Source organism: Gastrolobium bilobum, unplaced genomic scaffold, assembly GCF_033153095.1.
Source record: "Gastrolobium bilobum isolate Gb01-03AN ecotype WA unplaced genomic scaffold, APGP_CSIRO_Gbil_v1 utg20349, whole genome shotgun sequence".
In the NCBI taxonomy this organism is placed as follows: domain Eukaryota; kingdom Viridiplantae; phylum Streptophyta; class Magnoliopsida; order Fabales; family Fabaceae; genus Gastrolobium; species Gastrolobium bilobum.
In genome coordinates, this window is record NW_026896728.1 from 210,492 (window position 1) to 229,711 (window position 19,220).

Genomic DNA, 19,220 nt, shown 5'->3' on the forward strand with positions numbered 1-19,220 from the left:
CGTTGAAATCGGGGAACCCTCCTGGCGACGGGTACACTTTACCGAGGTCGCCAATACTCAAAATCTGAAGGAAGCTTTGGACCTGTTGGACGAGCTCAGAGGGTTTGCCTCCCAGTCTGACCATCTTTTGAAAGAAAAGTCAGCCACTTATTATAACAAGAAAGTCATTTCCCGGAATTTCGAAGAAAAATATTTGGTTCTTAGAAAAGCAGACATAGGCAACAAGAAAGCCCGAGAAGGAAAGCTCGCCCCAAACTGGGAAGGACCTTACCAGATAGCTAACAAACTGGGGAAAAGAACTTACTCCCTAGAGACGCTTGGGGGAAAAGGCATACCGAGGGAGTGGAACGCAGATAAGCTCAAGAAATATTATAGTTAAACTACCATGTAACACTTCCTGCACTCTTTTCCTTTCCCATGTTTTGTCCCAATGGGTTTTACTGGGAAAGGTTTTTAATGAGGCAGAGTTTCACATTTTCGATAAATACAAGCGCTAATTTACCAACTCTTTGTTAAAGTCGCATGATCAACGTTGGACTGGGATGGTTATGGGACGTAATTTCGTTCCCATCTAAGCCCATTTTGATGGCAAAATACCATATGTTCCCTCATCGGATGAGCAACTTCAGCATGAAAATCACTTGTTTTACACATCTGTGACAAAAACACAGTGGGGGAACGGATGGTAACGTATTCCTTTAAAAAATATTAAAAGGGGAACGGACTGAGACGCATTTAATGCACCTGCTCCATTCATTTAATGCTTCTGTACACTTTGCAGGTAACATAGAGTTAAAGACTTCTAAAAAGCAAGGCGGTGCACCAACTGAGCAGCTGGAAACGTGAAGAGCAGGAAATCAAGAGTTCTCATTGGCTGAGAACAGAAGCAAAACATGGGAAGGCCTGCAAAAAACGGCTAATCATCACCAAACCCTGTTCCATTCAGCAATTCACGCAAGCTTCCATACTCTGCTGCCACTGTCCCGTCCCCTCATTCAAGTCACTTGCTCCAAAGGATTTACAAGCTTGCCACTCTCCTTCCATCTATAAATAGGACCACCCTCATACAAAAACATCATCAGATTCTGGAGGGATTAAAGTCCAGAAGGAAGAAGATCACCTAGTAGTAGTAGTAGTCAGTAACTTAGTTTTATTTAAGTTGTAACTGTAGTCAAGTGACAACCCATCCCCTTTGCTCTGTATCAAACCTTAAGACTCCTCACGAGCATTAAACCATCTTTCTCCATTTTCTGGTTCTTTTTGTAACTGTTTTTTAAATTAATATAAGTATTTTTCTCTTCGTTCCAATCGTTATCTCTTGACTGAATCTCGGGTCTATGTGATTTCAGTGGAGAATAATTATGTTTAAACTATCAGCCATGAGCTGAACTATCTGTGGAATGGAAAAACTGTGAAACTCTTAAAGAACTGTTTTCAAAACTCTTGGCTGAAGCTTTTTGTATTTCTTTGGCTAAGTAAGCTATATTTATTGTGCGCCAAAGGAAATTGGGTACATACTGAGAAAGGAACTTCCATAAGGAAGGGATTTCAGACAGCTTAGCCATTGGGGGAAGGTAGATGTCATGGCAAAAATGCTACTGGTCACCTTAGGAATAAGGGGCCAACTCGTCCATGTTAAGGTTCTGTACTAAGTCCTATTGGAGTCAAGTGAGCCATAGGAATATGAAAACTTGTGGGCCATCTAGTCCATGAGCTGAGGAATCAGAGTTGGCAGACAAGAAACTGGGACAAAGCCAAAAAGTGCGAAGTCTTGAGCAGATGAAACAGCCTCTTTAAGAGTGTAGCAGTGAATCTGTTCCTTCTGTTAAACTGTTTAAACCATCACCCTGTTGTCTCTTGGCTATAGCTATTACTGTTTTAGTAAGTTTTCTTTCCTTTATTTAATCTTGTATCTATAACACTCCAATGATTATTATCTCACCTTCTTCTAAACAGGAAGGATCACATATATAACGCAGCGAGAAATTATTTGCCAGCAGATTGAACTTACTGTTCTTGAGAAACGTTGTCAAGACAGTAGGGAACGTTTGACCAGATAGTTCATTTACTAACTTTTCTTCTCATTTTCATTCTTTATAAAACAGTGTAAGAAAATAATTAGGACTCTATCCTCGTGGGAACGATAATTTAGGCATTAATACAATGTAGCAGTGATGCGTGCACTTGCGCACTTGGGTTGGAACTAAGGGAACGAATCTGTGTTCTACAAGAACAGAGGAACGTCCCCTATCAGAACTTATATTTTCCACCATCAACAAACCACCCAACAAGTTTTTGGCGCCGTTGCCGGGGATAGAAACACTAACTGTTGTTCTTATCATTGTCTTCTAACACATATACTGTATATCTGACTTTACTTTTATATTTTCTTCTTTATCACTGAATCTGCTGTGCATATATATGCCCTGTGCTATTGGTTTATGAGTGAAGAGTTTGAAACAGGCTCTAACCACTCCATTGAAGTACCTGAGTTTCTCTTTGATCCTGAGCCAGAACGCACACTCCATAGGAGAAGAAGGAACCTCAGGGAAAGATTTTTTGAAAACATGGCTGATCACAATAATAACAATGAAGAGGTTCCCCCTGAACAGAACTTCAGAACTTTGGCTGCTCCTTTCAGGAACAGACCAGATAGGGGAGTAATCCTTCCCCTTGTAGCACCAAATTTTGAACTAAAACCTATCATGTTTCACATGATTAGGGAAGTAAGGGTCTTCAATGGACTCCCTGCAGAAGATCCTTACACACACCTCACCACATTCCATGATATCTGTGACAATTTTAAAGCTGAGGGTGTAACAGAAGAGAGCATGAGAATGAGGTTGTTCCCTCACTCCTTAGGCTTAAAAGCAAAAACATGGATGAAAACTCTCACCCCTGGGTCAATCCACACATGGGAAGAACTCTCTAACAAGTTCATAGAGAGGTTTCTCACAATGTCTCGACAAGCTGATGTTAGAGCTGAAATCTCTAACTTCAGAATGTTTCATGGAGAAAATCTCTATGAAGCATGGGAGAGATACAAGGACATCATAAGAAAATGTCCAAACCATGGGGTAGAAAGTTGGGGAGTGTTACAATCTTTCTATAAATGACTTGATCATACTTCTCAGTCTCACTTAGATTTTGCTGCAGGAGGATATTTTTTTACAGGAACACTTGAATCAAGATATGAAATCATAGAAGAGACTGCTAAAAGATGTCTCCAATGGCCAATAGACAGAGTGAGCCCAGTGAGGAAGCCAGGCATGCTAGAACTAGATAAACAAACTGCCATGGAAGCCTAGCTGGCATCACTCATGAATGAAGTGAAGAACCTAAAAGCCGACCAAGAAGCACCAAGGATGGAAGTCTTACAACTCAAGCCAGCTGAACCAGAACCATGCTCAGCCTGTGGTGACCTTCATGACTCAACAGACTGCCCATCCACTGCATTGGTGTGTTATGCAGAGAATTTTGGCAATAGGAACTTCACCAAAGACAATCAACAGGAAGGACGTAATACAAATTCAAGCCCTGGAGGAACTATCATCAAGGATCAGAATCACAACCCCCAATGGAAGCCACCCATACACCAAAGACCATCCAATCAACAGCAGCAATATCAACAAAGCAGCAGCAGTGGAACGTTTGAACAAAGGAGAAACAACTACGTTCCGTTCCACAGAAATGACCAACGCATCAATACCCTGGAAAATTATGTCAAGGAATATGTCACCAGGAATGATGCAGTGGTCAGGAACATTGAGTCCCATCTGGGACAGATTGCTGCCAATCTCCAAACAAGAGCACCAGGATCACTAACAGGGAAGACTGACGTTCCCTCAACAACCTCACCACAGAAAGCATTTAATCCCTCTTCAGAGCAAATCAAGGCAGTCACCTTAAGAAGTGGGAAAGCCACTACACAACCCACAACTCTGTCAAAGGAAAAGGGACAGAAGAAAGCATCTGAAGTAAATCCAAAAGCACAACAACAACCACCAACCACAGATGAACAGAACCCGGAGCCTGAAAAAGAAGCTGAAACCGATAAAGACCAGGTGGACAAAAGTCAACCAATTAATCCAACCCAATGCAGGCAACTACCCACAAAAATCTCGTTCCTTCAGAGGATAAAAAAGCAACAGGAGGATAAGCACTTTGGAAAGTTCCTGGACATTTTAAAACAACTTCACATCAACATTCTTCTGGTGGACGCACTAGAACAGATGCCCAGGTACGTAAAATTCATGAAAGATGTCCTCTAAAAAAAAGAGGAATAACGGAATATGAGACTGTAAAAATGACACAAGAGAGTTGCCAGTACTTAGGCAGACTCCCACCTAAGCTTCAAGACCCAGGAAGCTTCACTATTCCTTGCATTATAGGAGACACCCAACAAGCTAAAGACATTCGCTCTCTGAGAGGTAAGTACCATGTCTAGCTAAAGACATTAAACTAAGCGCTGACTGGGAGGCAACCCAGTAGATACATTTGCTCTCTGACAAAGAGCAAAGTTTTGGGGTAGTTATCCATAACCACATAGCTCCCAAAAAGGAGGGAACATTTGATGTTCCTCTCCAAAAAGTCCAAATAAAGTACGTTCCGTTCCAGGAACGTGGTTTTGGGGTGGTCCCTAACCACACAATCCCCAATGAAAAGGAGAAAACCCTTCTATCTATCTTAGCTTAGTATATTTTCAGTTCTGTTTTAATTTCTTTTTCTTTCTGTTCCCTTGTAATTAATCTTTTTTGATCAAACTGTTTCGTATATACATGCATTTTAGTTGTAGTATTAAGACTGCCCAATTCTTTTGGATTAACTAACATACATGAAACACAAAGTCACTGACTAATCATGCTTGTTCTTTCTCTGAGTACTTGAAAATAGAAACAGTGCAGGGAATTTAATCCTCAGATTTTTGAAAGAAGCTGATCTGTGTGAACTCAAACTGGTAAGGAACGAAAAATGCCAAACACCTACTTCTGAGAGCGTTCCAGAGGTGTAATCACAATGAAACTCCTCAGCTTGCCTTAATGCTGTAAGTACTATTGAAGACAGATGAATTCATCTGTCAAGGATCAAAACAGAATTACACACTCACCTCACCTCCATGATACACCATCTGGTCAATCAAAAAGAACAAGAAGCGTACTCAACAATGAACAAAAAAAAAAGGATAGAAGAAAAACAAAGAAGAAAAAAAGAGGAACATCCATTCAAAAGAATTCAAGAAAAACCAGAAAACCTTCCTCCAAAGGGGGAAAAAGGTTCAAGAAAAGGTGTTCCCTCAAAAACAGAAAAAGTCCAAATTCAAAGACACAAAAGTTAAACGTTCCTTGGTCCCACAAATCAGACCACCACTTCTTCCACATTTCCATATACTTACCCATCAAAGAATCCTTGGAATGAAAGACAGCTGTACTTCATAGGAACGCAGTAGAAAGGCAAGTTCTGAAGAATCACATCCAGGAATGGACAGAGCAAACACCAACCCATGAGTGACAGTGAGAAAAAAGATCAGCAACCTTATCTTATCTGGGGGCAGAATCCTCTTACTATTTACTATGAAGAGTAGTTCATTTTCTGAAAAGTTCATAGTTGCTCGCTGGCTCAAGTTCCTTTCTGTTATGCTATTCTTTTAAATTTGGCAGACTAATACAATATTTCTGAGTTGTTTGAGGACAACCAACATTTTAGTTTTGGGGTGTTTGATGGGGCGTAAATTCGTTCCCATCTGATGGTTTTCACCCCCAGCCAACACCCAACTTACGGGATGGTACTCACCCCCGCCAATTGCACATGTAAGTGAGCTTGGGGTGGAAGATCCTTGAGGACCCCTTGTCTTACTGAGATTTCTGTTTAGAGATCTCACCCCACGTTTGGGGCGCTTATTTCAGGTTCAGGTAACCCAGGGGTTGAGACCTCTAGCGGCAGGAGGCCGGAGCTTAGTTGATTGATGTTTATCTGCTTATGCTTGGATGCTGATCTTTGACTATTGATATCATGCTTATAGCTTCATTTGATGTTGTTGTTGAGACTCTGTTGATTATGTCATTTATTCAGTGAGCTTGGGGATTGTCCATGCCACATTGACTTGACTTTCTGATTCGTAGTTTGGATTGTATTAATGTATCAGGATATTGTCTGGACTACGTGTTGTAGATCTGTGATTTAGATACTCACTTATTTATCTATGAGGTAATTCAGTTAGCTTTCTTTTGCAATTTACATACAGACGATGTTTTATGAAAATGATTAAGTAATCAACTTGGCTAAGTATATTGACGTCATAATTGAAAAGAAAAAGATAATCCACATTTTTAATTAAGTGTGGCTTAATACGATGACATGTTAACAAACCGGGTATACCAAGGGTGTTACATTTTATGGTATCAGAGCACTTTCTAGGGAAAAGCCTGTATGTATTGCAATAACTTAGGATGTTTTATTGTAAGTCGTGTCTGTGAGTTCTCTCTATTGAGTTTTGTTATGATAATGCATATGTGACCACATTGCGTGGGCCTAATCAACTCATTTTTTGTGTAACTTGTGCAGAGTCATAGTACAACCTCGGAGGAACCGAGACACTAGCGAGGATCAACCTGATCCTGTCTTGGCTGCATTGGCTGACATGCAGGCGGCTCAACTAGTCGACCAGTAGGCCATGAGAATGGAAAACCAGGCTATGTTGGACACTGTCAGAGAGGCGAACAGGAAAGCCACTGAGGATGTTTTGGAGGCGAACCGCCTGGCGAACATGACCATGATGAGGGTCGTGTTGGAGGAGATGAGGGCTGGTCCTGGTGTTGGTCAGTTCCCTCCGCCACCACCTCCACGTAGCCTGCAAGACGAAAGCCAGAGCCATGTTGAGGGCACTGGTCATGCTACTGGGGTGATGGAACCCTATGTGGAGCCGATTGAGGATCGTGATGTGTTTGACTGTCGGCTTAATGCTTTCCGCAAGCATAAGCCACCTTCCTTTGATGGGTCTTATGATCCTATTGCTGCGGCGAGATGGCTTCAGGCATTGGACAAGATCTTTCGGGTCATGCAGTGTGCTGATCCACAGAAGCTGATGTTTACGACGTACATGCTGGAGGGCGATGCACATGAGTGGTGGATGAACACCTCTCACGCTTTTGAGATGCAGGGTCGTGTGATGACGTGGCCTTTCTTATAGGATTGCTTTCTGGGTCGATACTTCCCTTATGATGCTCAGTAGAGAAAGCAGGGGGAGTTTGACCGTTTGGTGCAGGGTTCGTTGTCTGTTGACGAGTACCTGGAAAAGTTTAATGAGCTGGTGAAGTTTGCACACTTTCGGATGGTGGTGCCTACTCCGACCTTCTTGGCTGCTATGTTCCATAGGGGACTTAGTGAGGAGATAGTTGTTCCCCTTGCTGGGGAGACTTCGAGAGATTTTGGGACACTGGTGCAGCAGTTTCGGGACATAGAGGATGTCTGTTTGACGAGTAAGGCCAAGAGGGCCAAGATTGCAGAGTCGAAGGGAACGGTTAGTTCCACTTCCTGGAAAGACAGAAGTTTGCTGGAAAGGGCAAAGGGAAGTCGTTTGCTGCTAGGCAGGCGCCTGGCCAGTTCAAGAAGACTTCAGCTCAAGGGAGTGCAGCGAGACCTCCTACTCCCAGGTGCACGGGATGTGGGAAGGTTCATTTGGGGCCATGTGCTACAGGTCAGACTATTTGTTTCCAATGTGGCAAGGAGGGCCACTATGCTAGAGAGTGTCTGTCGTCGACGACAAGAGCTACGGCAGTTCAGGCAGTTTCACTACAGATGGTTCGCCTTCCATGTACTTCGGCACCTGCTGTGCCACATGCCACGGGGCGAGTTTACACTTTGGATCGGTAGCAGTAGGACCAAACTCCGAACCTTGTCAGAGGTACTGTTTTCATTGGTGGATCTTTTGTTGATGTCTTGTTTGACTACAGGGCTACGCATTCCTTTATTGCTACCTTGATTGTTGTGGAGCTTGAGTTGCCCATGTCTATGCTTTCTCCACCGTTGAGGGTGACCACCGCCACCGGAGAGAAGTGTGATTCTACCACTGTACATCGAGATGTCGTGTTTCAGTGGGATGGCCGTGACTTTTTGGTAGATCTGATAGGATTTTCGGTGGCTACCTTGGAGATTATTCTGGGCATGGATGGGTTGTCCAAGAACTGTGCATTGATTGACTGTTGTGCTAAGCGTGTGGAGATGTCTCCGTGTGATTCCACAGCCAGTTCCTCGCTTTATATTTCATTGCTGCAAGCTAGGAGAGCCTTGAGAGCAGGGGCTTTCGGTTATGTCATGTTGGGAGGTTTTGTGAGTGGGATACATGAGGATATCACTGGCATTCCTGTGGTTGGGGAATTTCTCGAGGTGTTTCCTGAGGAGATTCCTGAGTTTCTGCCACAGCGGGAGATAGAGTTCTCCATAGACTTGTTGCCTGGTGTGGGGCCTATTTCATTAGCTCCATATCGGGTGTCGCCACCAGAGTTGGCGGAGCTGAAGAAGCACATTGAGGATCTTTCAGCGAAAGACTTCATTCGACCGAGTATGTCTCCATGGGAAGCACCGGTCATCTTTGTGAAGAAGAAAGACGAGAGTATGCGATTGTGCACCGACTACAGGCAGTTGAACAAGGTGATGATCAAGAACAAGTATCCCCTTCCGCTTATTGATAATTTGTTGGTTCAGCTCAAGGGTACTTGTGTGTATTCGAAGATTGATCTCCGGTCCGAATACCATCAGATTCGGGTGAAGCCGGAAGATGTCCCTAAGACCGCGTTTCGTTCGAGATACAGTCACTTTGAGTATTTGGTGATTCCTTTTGGACTCACGAATGCACCTGCTGTGTTCATGGATTACATGAATCGAATTTTCCAGCCGTACCTGGATAAGTTTGTGATCATCTTCATTGACGATATCTTGATCTACTCCAAGACTGAGGAGGAGCATGCAGAGCATCTGAGGATTATTTTGCAAGTGCTAAAGGAGAAAAAGCTTTATGCTAAGCCTTCTAAATGTGAGTTTTGGCTCAAGTCTGTGAAGTTTCTTGGGCATGTGATTTCTGCTGAGGGAGTTGCAGTGGATCCCAACAAGATTGAAGCTGTGCTGGATTGGGAGAGGCCCAAGACGGTTACCGAAGGGAGGAGTTTCTTGGGTTTGGCAGGTTATTACCGGAGGTTCATCAAGGGATTCTCCACGATGGTTCTTCCACTGAATCACCTTACCCGGAAGGAGATTCCATTTGTGTGGACTCACGAGTGTGAGGAGTGCTTTCAGGAGTTGAAGGAGAGATTGACAACTGCTCCTGTGTTGATCATCTCTGATCCTGATGAGCAGTTTGAGCTTTATTGTGATGCTTCTGGAAAGGGGATGGGATGTGTTTTGATACAGACCGGTAGAGTTGTTGCTTATGCTTCGAGGCAGTTGAAGCATCATGAGAAGAACTACATGACTCATGATTTGGAGTTGGCTGCGATTGTTTTTGCTTTCAAGATTTGGAGGCATTATCTGTTTGGTATGCAGTTTGCTATGTTCAGTGATCACAAGAGCCTGAAGTACTTGTTTGATCAGAAGGAGCTGAACATGAGGCAAAGGAGATGGATGAAATTTCTGAAGGACTACGACTTTGAGTTGAAGTATCATCCTGGCAAGGCCAATGTGGTAGCTGATGCTCTGAGTCGGAAATCCGTGAGCCTATCTAGTTTGTTTATCGGTGACTTTGATGTCATTGAGAAGTTTCGAGACTTGTCGGTGACTTTCTTGTTTGGGGTACATTTCTCGAGATGGAGACTGTGAGAGTCAAGAATGAGCTTATGGAGAAGATCCAAGAGGCGCAAGTGCAGAGAGAGTTCCTGGACTACGTGAAGAACCAAGACGGTGTGTCATGAAATGAGGACGTAATTCTGTTGTTCCATAAGAGGATTGTGGTTCCTCGACGTCCGTTGACCGAAGAGGTTTTGGCAGAGGCCCATAAGGGCTAGTTCACGGTTCACCCTGGTGCTACGAAGATGTATCTGGACTTGAAGAGAAACTTCTGGTGGCCGGGTATGAAGAAGGACATAGCTGTGTGTGTGTCCAAGTGTTTGATTTGCCAGAAGGTGAAGATAGAACACCAGAAGCCGTCTAGTAAGCTTCAACCTCTTGAGATTCCGGAATGGAAATGGGAGAGCATTTCCATGTACTTCGTGGTGGGTTTGCCGAAGACTCAGGTTGGCTGCGACTCTATCTGGGTCATTGTGGACAGATTGACGAAGTCTGCCCATTTTCTTCCAGTGAAAGTGAGCTACACTACTGAGCAGTTGGCCAAGCTGTATGTTCGCGAGATTGTGAGGCTTCACGGGGTGCCCGAGAGTATCATCAGTGATAGGGACCCGAAGTTCACATCTCGGTTCTGGGAGGCGCTGTAGGCAGCTTTCGGTACACAGTTGAGATTGACTACCGCCTATCACCCTCAGACTGACGGACAGACTGAGCGGACCATCCAGACCTTGGAGGACATGTTGAGGGCTTGCACTTTGGAGCAGGGTTCAGCATGAGATATGTACCTACCATTGGTGGAGTTTTCATATAACAACAGTTTCCATACTAGCCTGGGCATGGCACCCCACGAGGCATTGTATGGTAGGAGGTGTCGGACTCCTACCTGCTGGTCTGAGGTTGGAGATAAGGAGTTGTTTGGTTTGGACTTTGTCCAAGATACTACCCAGCAGATCCAGATGATTCGAGAGAAACTGAAGCAGGCGCAAAATCGCCAGAAGAGCTACTACGATGTCAAGCATCGTCCATTGGAGTTCAGTGAGGGTGAGCACGTGTTTGTGAGGCTTTCACCTGTCACTGGTGTTGGGCGAGCCCTCGGAGTGAGGAAGTTGAGCCCGCGGTTCATTGGGCTATACCAGATCCTTGGTAGAGTAGGACCTGTTGCCTACTAGCTTGCCTTGCCTCCGAACTTGGCCAACATCCATGACGTGTTTCACGTGTCTCAGCTTCAGAAGTACATAGCAGATCCTTCGCACGTGGTGCAACTAGATGATGTGGATGTTCAGGAGAACTTGAAAACTCCCGTAGGACCACTCAAGATTCTCGATTGTGGTGAGAAGAAGATGAGGAGCAAGATCATTCCGATGGTCAAAGTGCAATGGACTGGAAGAACTCCTGAGGAGTGTACTTTGGAGCGAGAGGGCGAGTTTCTCTGGCAGTACCCCGACTTCCGATACAGGTATGTTTCTGATTTTGAGGACAAAATCCTAAAAAGGTGGGGTGAATGTAAGAACTCGCACCGTCAATTAAGGAAGTTGATTAATTAATTGTGTGAAATTAGGAAATAATTCCATAATTGATCCTAATAATTATGATATAGCTTAAATAATATTGGTAAGTGATTAATAATGTTGAAAGTCGCTTTTCTGACGAAAAGTGCAGATACCGGTTCTGCTACTCGGTATAAGTGCGTACCGATGAAGTATCCCGGAAAATTATAATAAGTGCATGAATATTCTTAGAATGATATATAGGACTGTGATTTCAAGTTTCAAGTTAAAATAATGAGAACTGGTGCCAGAACTGATTGTGGCTATGAAAAAGCGCGTACGGTGCTGCGAAAAATAATATAAAAATATGATTAATCCTAGAAAAATGAGTAGGTTCAAAATCTAAAGTTTAAGATTAAAATGCTAAGCGTAGCTATTATTGGTAATACAATGTGTTTAACTTAATGGACCTATAAATAGGTATTGGGCCCAAAATCCTAGGCCATATTTTGTGCCTACGTGAGTGTTGGTGGCTGATTCTCTTCAGCCATTTCTCTTTTTCCTCACCAAGCCATTTCCTTTCCTCCATTGAGACTACTCAAGACTTGACTTTTATGATAGATTCTTCACCTCTAAGCCTTTAGACACTTGGGAACAACCTTGAGGGTGTGAAAAGGACCTTGTTCTGAGAAGGCAAGCTACTGTTTGGTGGAAGTTTTTGCCGAGTTTGAGTGTTTGGTTGGGTGAGGCCTGTGTCTTGGCATTTGAGCTCCAAGTTGTGAGCTTTGTGAAGAAAAACATCATCTTGTGGTGTCAAATTCGTGGGCCTTGGTAGTCTGTGCTGTGGGACTGTGTTAGAAGCTCCAAGGAGGAGTCTTTTTCTGAGTTTGGAGCATTTGAGGTGAGCCATGATCACCTCTTTGTCATTTTGATGATTTAAACTTGTTTAATCGGTTAAAAAGTAAAACTTAGATCATTTGAGTAAAGGAATGTGTTTCTGAGTTCATAACATGTTAATATATATCTGTTTATGGAGTCATTGGACTCCAAATCACGTTTGGACCCTTAAAAATGGGATTGTGCAGAAGAATGCTAGAGTTTCTGCATTCTGTCTGATAAGTATTCGAATACTTTTCGTGTAGTATTCAAATACTTATCCCTTGGTAGTCGAATACTCCTTGCAGGAGTATTGAGATACTTTTCTGGGAAGAAAAGTTTTCGAATACCTTTGAAAAAGTATTCAAATACTGGAGAGTATTCGAATACAGTGAGTTTTGGTATTCGGATACTGTGGTATTCGGATACTTGGAATGTTGGTATTCGAATACCTTGTGGTATCAGGATATTTTCCGGACTACGTGTTGTAGATCCGTGATTTAGATACTCACTTATTTATCTATGAGGTAATTTAGTTAGCTGTCTTTTGCAATTTACATACAAGCAATGTTTTATGAAAATGATTAAGTAATCAACTTGGCTAAGTATAATGATGTCATAATTGAAAAGAAAAAGATAATCCGCATTTTTAATTAAGCGCGGCTTAATACGATGACATGTTAACAAACCGGGTATACACGGGGTGTTACACACCCCGTCTACATCCGGATTGTTATCATATTACAGTATTAAGCGCAACTCAATTTAAATGCAGAAGCTAAAATAATTTAAGTTATAAGACATGCAAGATCACTTTTTTCTTTTTAACATAATAATATAAAATCCATCTATATCCTTATGTAATTGCAAAACCACAAATAAAATCCTGAAATGCCTTAATATCATAAATAAATACTAAGTCATGAAGCTACATCGCGTAGTCATGACCAACGTCCATATCTTATGGCGTATACAAAACATAACATGTTCAACAATATCACAAATAAGTCAAAGGCATGGACAACCCCCATGCTCACAAACAAATAAAACATCCATAGTCTTGAAAAAACTTAACGTCATAGTAGTCTTATCTCAGGTACAATAATCATGTCCAAATGATATAAATAAAGCATGCATATAAATCAACTCTGCTCTGGCTTCTTGCCTCGGGAAGCATCCATCTCATGGACGTTTACACCTGAAAATATGTCCCACACGAGTGAGATCTCTAAAAAGAAATCCCAGTAAGCAAGGGTTCTCGAAGAGTTCCTCCGCCCCAAGCTCACTTCGGTATAACAGTTCAAATATAACAGTTTAACAATAATAGCATAATCACATGATGCAGCAACATATATATATATATATATATGATATATATATATATATATATATATATATATATATATATATATATATATATCATGCATGTGTGCTAACAAGTCTACTGGCCAGAGAACGGTATGATTTACACATATCTGCTACATACATAAGAAGTATAAGGCTCTTGCCTTATACCCACACTCAGGGAATACAGTCTTGTGCAGCTCCACACTACACTCATGTATTAGCCATCTTGTGTGTAATACCTCACATAACATACATATATAAGAGTGCATCATTTCATCATCTCAAATAATAGATAAACACATATACCATATAAAACTATCATCCCCCTCTTGGAGTATGGTGGAACAAATGGGGATTAACCCTGAGAACACGAAACTTACTTGCCAATAAGTATGATCAAGCTCAAGATCCAAACAGCAGCTCACAGATCACCAAACAATAGAATCAAGGTCTGTTTATACCAGAAATATAATTAATATTCATAGTCTATAAGCTTATTGCATTAGGACAATGTTTCCTTTTTCGTTTAATGACCGTAGGCTTCTCTCAAAGCCAAAAGCCTTCAATATTATTGGTTCTGACTTAATTAAATTATTCCAGAGGTTCATAACAATCATTTAAGGGTCCAGAAACCCAACCCACGCTTTTGTTTGGGTAAAATAGCTCAAAACATGACTTTTCCCAGAATATCCCGATATTCCTCGGAGACATATCTGGATATTCACAGACCCAATATCCGGATATCACATACCCAATATCCGGATATCACATACCCAATTTCCGGATATCCATATCAAGATATTCACAGACCCAATATCCGGATATCCATATCCAAATATTACACACCCCAATATCCGAAAATCCATATCCGGATATCACGAACCAAATATTCGGATATTTCGTGACAGAATGAATTTTTGCATTTTCGCGAAGATATCCCTTCAAGGTTCTATTTTTAACACTTCCAGACGTTCAAGCATGCATTTTTAGACACATTTAAGCAAGTGTTCGTGTTAGTTAATTAATATCTTCATTTAACATTCCAAGACTTGATCTTTTACATGAAAACTCAAGAACAAAGGTTAGGAATGTACCCCAAAGCCTTACAAACAGAAAATAATGGGCCTTTGATGTTGGAAAACCCACTCTTTTCTCCCACCAAGCTCTGTACATGAAAATGGAGTGATGAAATTCACTCCTCCCACCACAAGAGCTTCCAAGCAAGCTTGATGTTGGCTCCAACTCTAAAACTCACAAGACTCACACTCACCCTTCCAAGACAACAGCAAAAAGGTTTCCAACAAGAGACTTTTCTGCCTCAAGTGATTACTTTCAAGTTGAATCAAGGTTTGATCAACTCAAGGAAGAAGAAAATGGTGTGGAGGGGTGTTCTTCAAGATGAGAGTGTATTGGCAAGGTGTGAAGAGACACAATCAGCAGCTGAAGGTCACGTAGAGTTATGCAAAATGGCCTAGGATTTTGTGCACCATTCCTATTTATAAGTGCCCTTAATTAATTCGTTGGTATTAGTTCTGATAGCTCCGCTAATCATTTTAATCTCAAACTTTATATTCTGAACCTAGCCAAATTTCTAGGAATTATCATATTTTTATTATAATTTTCGCAGCACTTTGCTGGTACGCACTTTATACGTAGTCGGTACTAGTTCTGACATCTACACTCATTATTCTTACTCCAAACTTGATATTCTTGACCAAGATATTTTCCTAGGAATATTTATATTTTTATTATAATTTTTTGGAATACTTCACTGGTACGCATTTATACCGTGAAGCAGAACCAGTATTTGCTCTTTTCATCAGAAAAGCGATTTAAGCGTTATTTGACCTTTTGGATGATTATTCTAATCTTTATATATATATATATATATATATATATATATATATATATATATATATATCCAAAGTCAATTATGGAATTATTTTCTAAACTTATAATTAAATTATTTAAATTCTTAAATTATCGGTGCGGGTTCTTAGAGATTAAAGTAATATACTTTAATTTTTTTAAATAATTTACTTTGAAAATTATTTAAAGTGATATAGTTTGATAATTTTTTATCCTGTGAGTCCCACAAAGGTAATATACGTCGGTCAGATGGTGATGACACGTGATATGCTTATGATGTCCGCATGGTAAAAAAAATCAAATTGTTTCACTTTGATAAATTATTTTTAGAGTATATAATTTTAATTTTTTTTAAGAAAATATAATTTCCATCAATCAACCAACAAAATAGCATTAAAAACTCAGAATATGCTAGATCTTACATATATGCAAAAACTTACAAAATTTAATATGCATCTAATATCTAAGAAAACTAGGTGCACTATAGAAGCCTGCAACGGCAACTCCAAGCTTAGGATCTCTAGACATACTCCACAATTACAATTAAAATAGCTGGGGCATTTCAAGCATGAGTGTAAAGCAATATAAGGAGCACCTAGATGAACTGAAAGTTGTTGTTAAAGCTCTATCAATCATATTGAGTTTGAATCTTACATATATTAAAATTTTGGTATGAAGAGTATTGTTATTTTTTAAGATCTAAGGAGCCTCTAGTGTTGTTGCTGTAATTAAGATCTAAGATTTGAAATTAGAGAATGCCAACACACTCTTTTCCCTTCCCATTAAAAATAGTCCGGAAGATTTACAAGTAGCCATCAGCAAAGATGCATGTTCGTGATACGAAAGTAAATATTTTCTTTTCTTTTATTACAGTGAAACTTTAACATATAGTTCAATACACACTACAAGAGATGACATGCATCTCCAATAAAGTTCACTAAATATAAATGCATTCGGAGATGAAAAAACAAACATCCTTCTTATTCATATCATAGTGACACTGACTATTCAGCATCCAAGCCAGTCCCATTATTTTTTTTCTTATAACTTATGGTGCTATGCCCCAAGAAGATGATCATCAGAGTCTTTAGTAACCTTGGTTAAGTAGTCCAAGTAGCCATAAGGAGGTTCAACATTCTCATTGATCTTCTCATATTCAATAGTCCATTTAGCAGTTGAACCCCCACCGCTCTTATCAATCACTTGTACGTTGAGCTTAAAGATCTTGTACTGTTGAGCGATATCCCCTTCAAAGAGGTTGAATGTCATTGACTTGTTCTCTTCATCAAGATGTTCAATCTTCTCCTTACATGTAACAACCTTACCGTCTGTGTTTTTAAGAATATAAAAATCAATAAGAAATAGCATATGAATAGAAAAATGAAAAATAACTACTTAATTAATCCTTTTTGGTTCACATAATAATCCATAAAGTTTAATTAATTACCTATTGTATAAGTCCAATGCTTAACAGAATCAGGGCCATGCCAATCGTCGCCCTGATGGATCTTGCCTCCATGTATTCTATCAGTGATGTTCTGAACATGGTGAAGTTGCTTCGAGAAGAGGTTGAAGAATTTTGAAGCAGGTGTCTTGATACCAAATTCGGTAGTAATTTTACCAGTAAGAGCCATGACTCAAGAGCCAAACCAAAAATAAGGAGTAGCAAATGTAACAAATAAGGAGAGAGATACCGAAGCTTATGCAGCTTTTTTGGTACTTAAATAGAAAATAATAGCTTACTCACTAGAGCAAACTCAATTATTGTACCATCAATAAGCGATCTGCTCAAACTTTGCTCTGGATTAAATAACAAAATTTTAGAAATTTCTAGCTATCATTTACATGTAGATATTGAATTATTTTCTCAAACAGTAGATAGTTGGCTCATACTTTAAAGAATGTTATTAATAAATACGGTACATGTTTAATATTTTTGAATATAGAAAGGATAAAAATTTTATAGAGAATCTTATCTTTGCATGTTTACAGAATATCTTCGAATTTGAATTCATAACCTTGTAATCATAAAATAACACTTTTACCACGCTTTGGGACTCGCCCTCTTAAATGAGTGATGCTGATGACTATAGTTGAAATAAAAAATACTCCCTATGTTAATGGATGTATTCTAACCGAAAGCACCGTAACGTTTCAACGACTCTGTACTTTCCAATTGTTTAAGATTGCTTTATCACAAAACAAATAATGAATCCCATTATTATTTTTGAACTACTCAAAGTTTCGTGATATATATTATAATGTTGCAAGTGGTTTAAGTTGGTCAATGAAATTTTAAATCCAAGTGGCAAATGTAAAATAATTTTGAAGGCGGCAAATGCACAAGACTTTAAATTTTTAAATATTCTATTCGATTTATCGTTTCGCAACTAGTCCGATCATAGAGAAAATGATCGAAGACATGCAACCTTTATAATGTTATAATCTATAACACGAATTTTAAAGCGGCCCACCCTCTTCTTATGGAAAATGCGCAAGAAGACGAGTGAAATTATATATGTTGCTCTTGAATTTTATAAATACCTTTTAAAACATTAAACAGACCGTCTCTAGGAACTGGGATGCTATACAAGCTTTGAAAAATCAAAATCAAAAATTAAATTTAGAAAGAAAAATAAGATTCTCAAGCAGCTTTTCTTAATGTTTGGAAAACTTTTACTTATTAATTTAAGCCATAAAGTTATTTTCGTAAAATGTCTTTCATAGAAAGAACACGGAATATCACAAAAAATAATGAATGATATATTCATTACTTTTGGAGTTAAATATTTTATTTTATTTTGTTTTTAAATAATTTGTGTTGCTTTTAGTGGTCGTTATAGGCTGTGCCGTAGTATAGTGTGTTTTTAATTTCTGGTAAATATTTTAATTAATGTAGATCTGTAAAGCAGGTAATAGTCAGAGCTAGCTTTTCATTTGGAAAATTGTTTACTTCATCAGTACTTTGTGGCTTTAGAATTTACTGGTAGTGAAAGGTTTCTGATAGGCTCGATAATGTTGTTTGCTTGCTGAAACTTCCATTTTTATTAGTTCAAGATATGGGAATTGACTAGGCTATTTTTTTTATTTTTTTTTTGGTAAATACTAGGCTATTTTGCTCCTAATGAACATTGTATGCAGATATTGAGAAATTAAAAGAAATAATGAAATTGAGAGATACTTAAGTTTATATATGCAGCCTTGAGCCTTGTGCGTCTTAACTCCTTAAATAGAAAATAGCTTACGCACAATAACAAATTCAATTATTGGATCATCAGTAAACGATCTGCTCAACTTTGCGTTGAATAGAAATAATAAAATTGAGAAATTTCTACCGACTTTTTGACCCGAGATTTAATTGATTAAATATTTTTCTTTAATTGATTAAATTGAATATTTAATCGATTAAAACTTATATTTAATCGATTAAATATTCATTGAATTTAAAATCCCAGTTTTTTTTCATGTTATGCTGGTGTTTCTTCAATAATTTTCTAATTGTTCTTGTTTGTTCTTTGTTGAATTCAAAATCCTTTTTCTCTTGTTCAAAAGTATATTTTTTATTTCTCTGTCCTTGGCCTTGTCCTCTAATTTGTTATCTCCATTCATACATCTAATGGGAAGGTCACGGATTGTGAAAAGATTCGGTATCTGTAATACATGACTAATTCACTTCTTTCGTTTGTGGAACAAATTCTTGAAGAGCAAAGTCATGATGAGCATGAGATTGAAGCTTAGATACAAGGTTTTAAGCTTCAGCTCTCTCATAAGTAAAGTCATGAACAAATTCACTTCTTCCTTAGTTGTTCACCATTTAATTGATTAAATATTCAAGTTAATCGATTAAAGATAAACAAATTGATGGATAAT

General features: G+C 39.4%; 1 protein-coding gene and 1 non-coding gene across 2 annotated transcripts; both read right to left on the reverse strand.

Moving 5' to 3' along the window:
- Positions 1–2,972: 2,972 nt before the first annotated feature.
- Positions 2,973–3,079, reverse strand: LOC133301676 (small nucleolar RNA R71). Its single transcript, XR_009750230.1, has one exon. It is a non-coding gene; the product is annotated as a small nucleolar RNA R71 (small nucleolar RNA).
- Positions 3,080–16,329: 13,250 nt separating this feature from the next.
- On the reverse strand, positions 16,330–16,984 carry LOC133301673 (MLP-like protein 43). The gene is made up of 2 exons (XM_061501336.1): positions 16,798–16,984; positions 16,330–16,678 (listed from the first exon to the last, which is right to left on the reverse strand). The coding sequence occupies exons 1-2, from the start codon at positions 16,982–16,984 to the stop codon at positions 16,407–16,409; spliced, it is 459 nt and encodes a 152-aa protein (XP_061357320.1). The 3' UTR covers positions 16,330–16,406.
- Between the last annotated feature and the right edge of the window lie 2,236 nt (positions 16,985–19,220).

Excerpts from the sequence above, each read along its gene's own strand:
- LOC133301673 (XM_061501336.1), bottom strand. The coding sequence starts at position 16,984 with ATGGCTCTTACTGGTAAAATTACTACCGAATTTGGTATCAAGACACCT. Across the intron at positions 16,679-16,797 it reads GCATTGGACTTATACAATAG|ACGGTAAGGTTGTTACATGT; the intron begins GTAATTAATTAA and ends TTAAAAACACAG.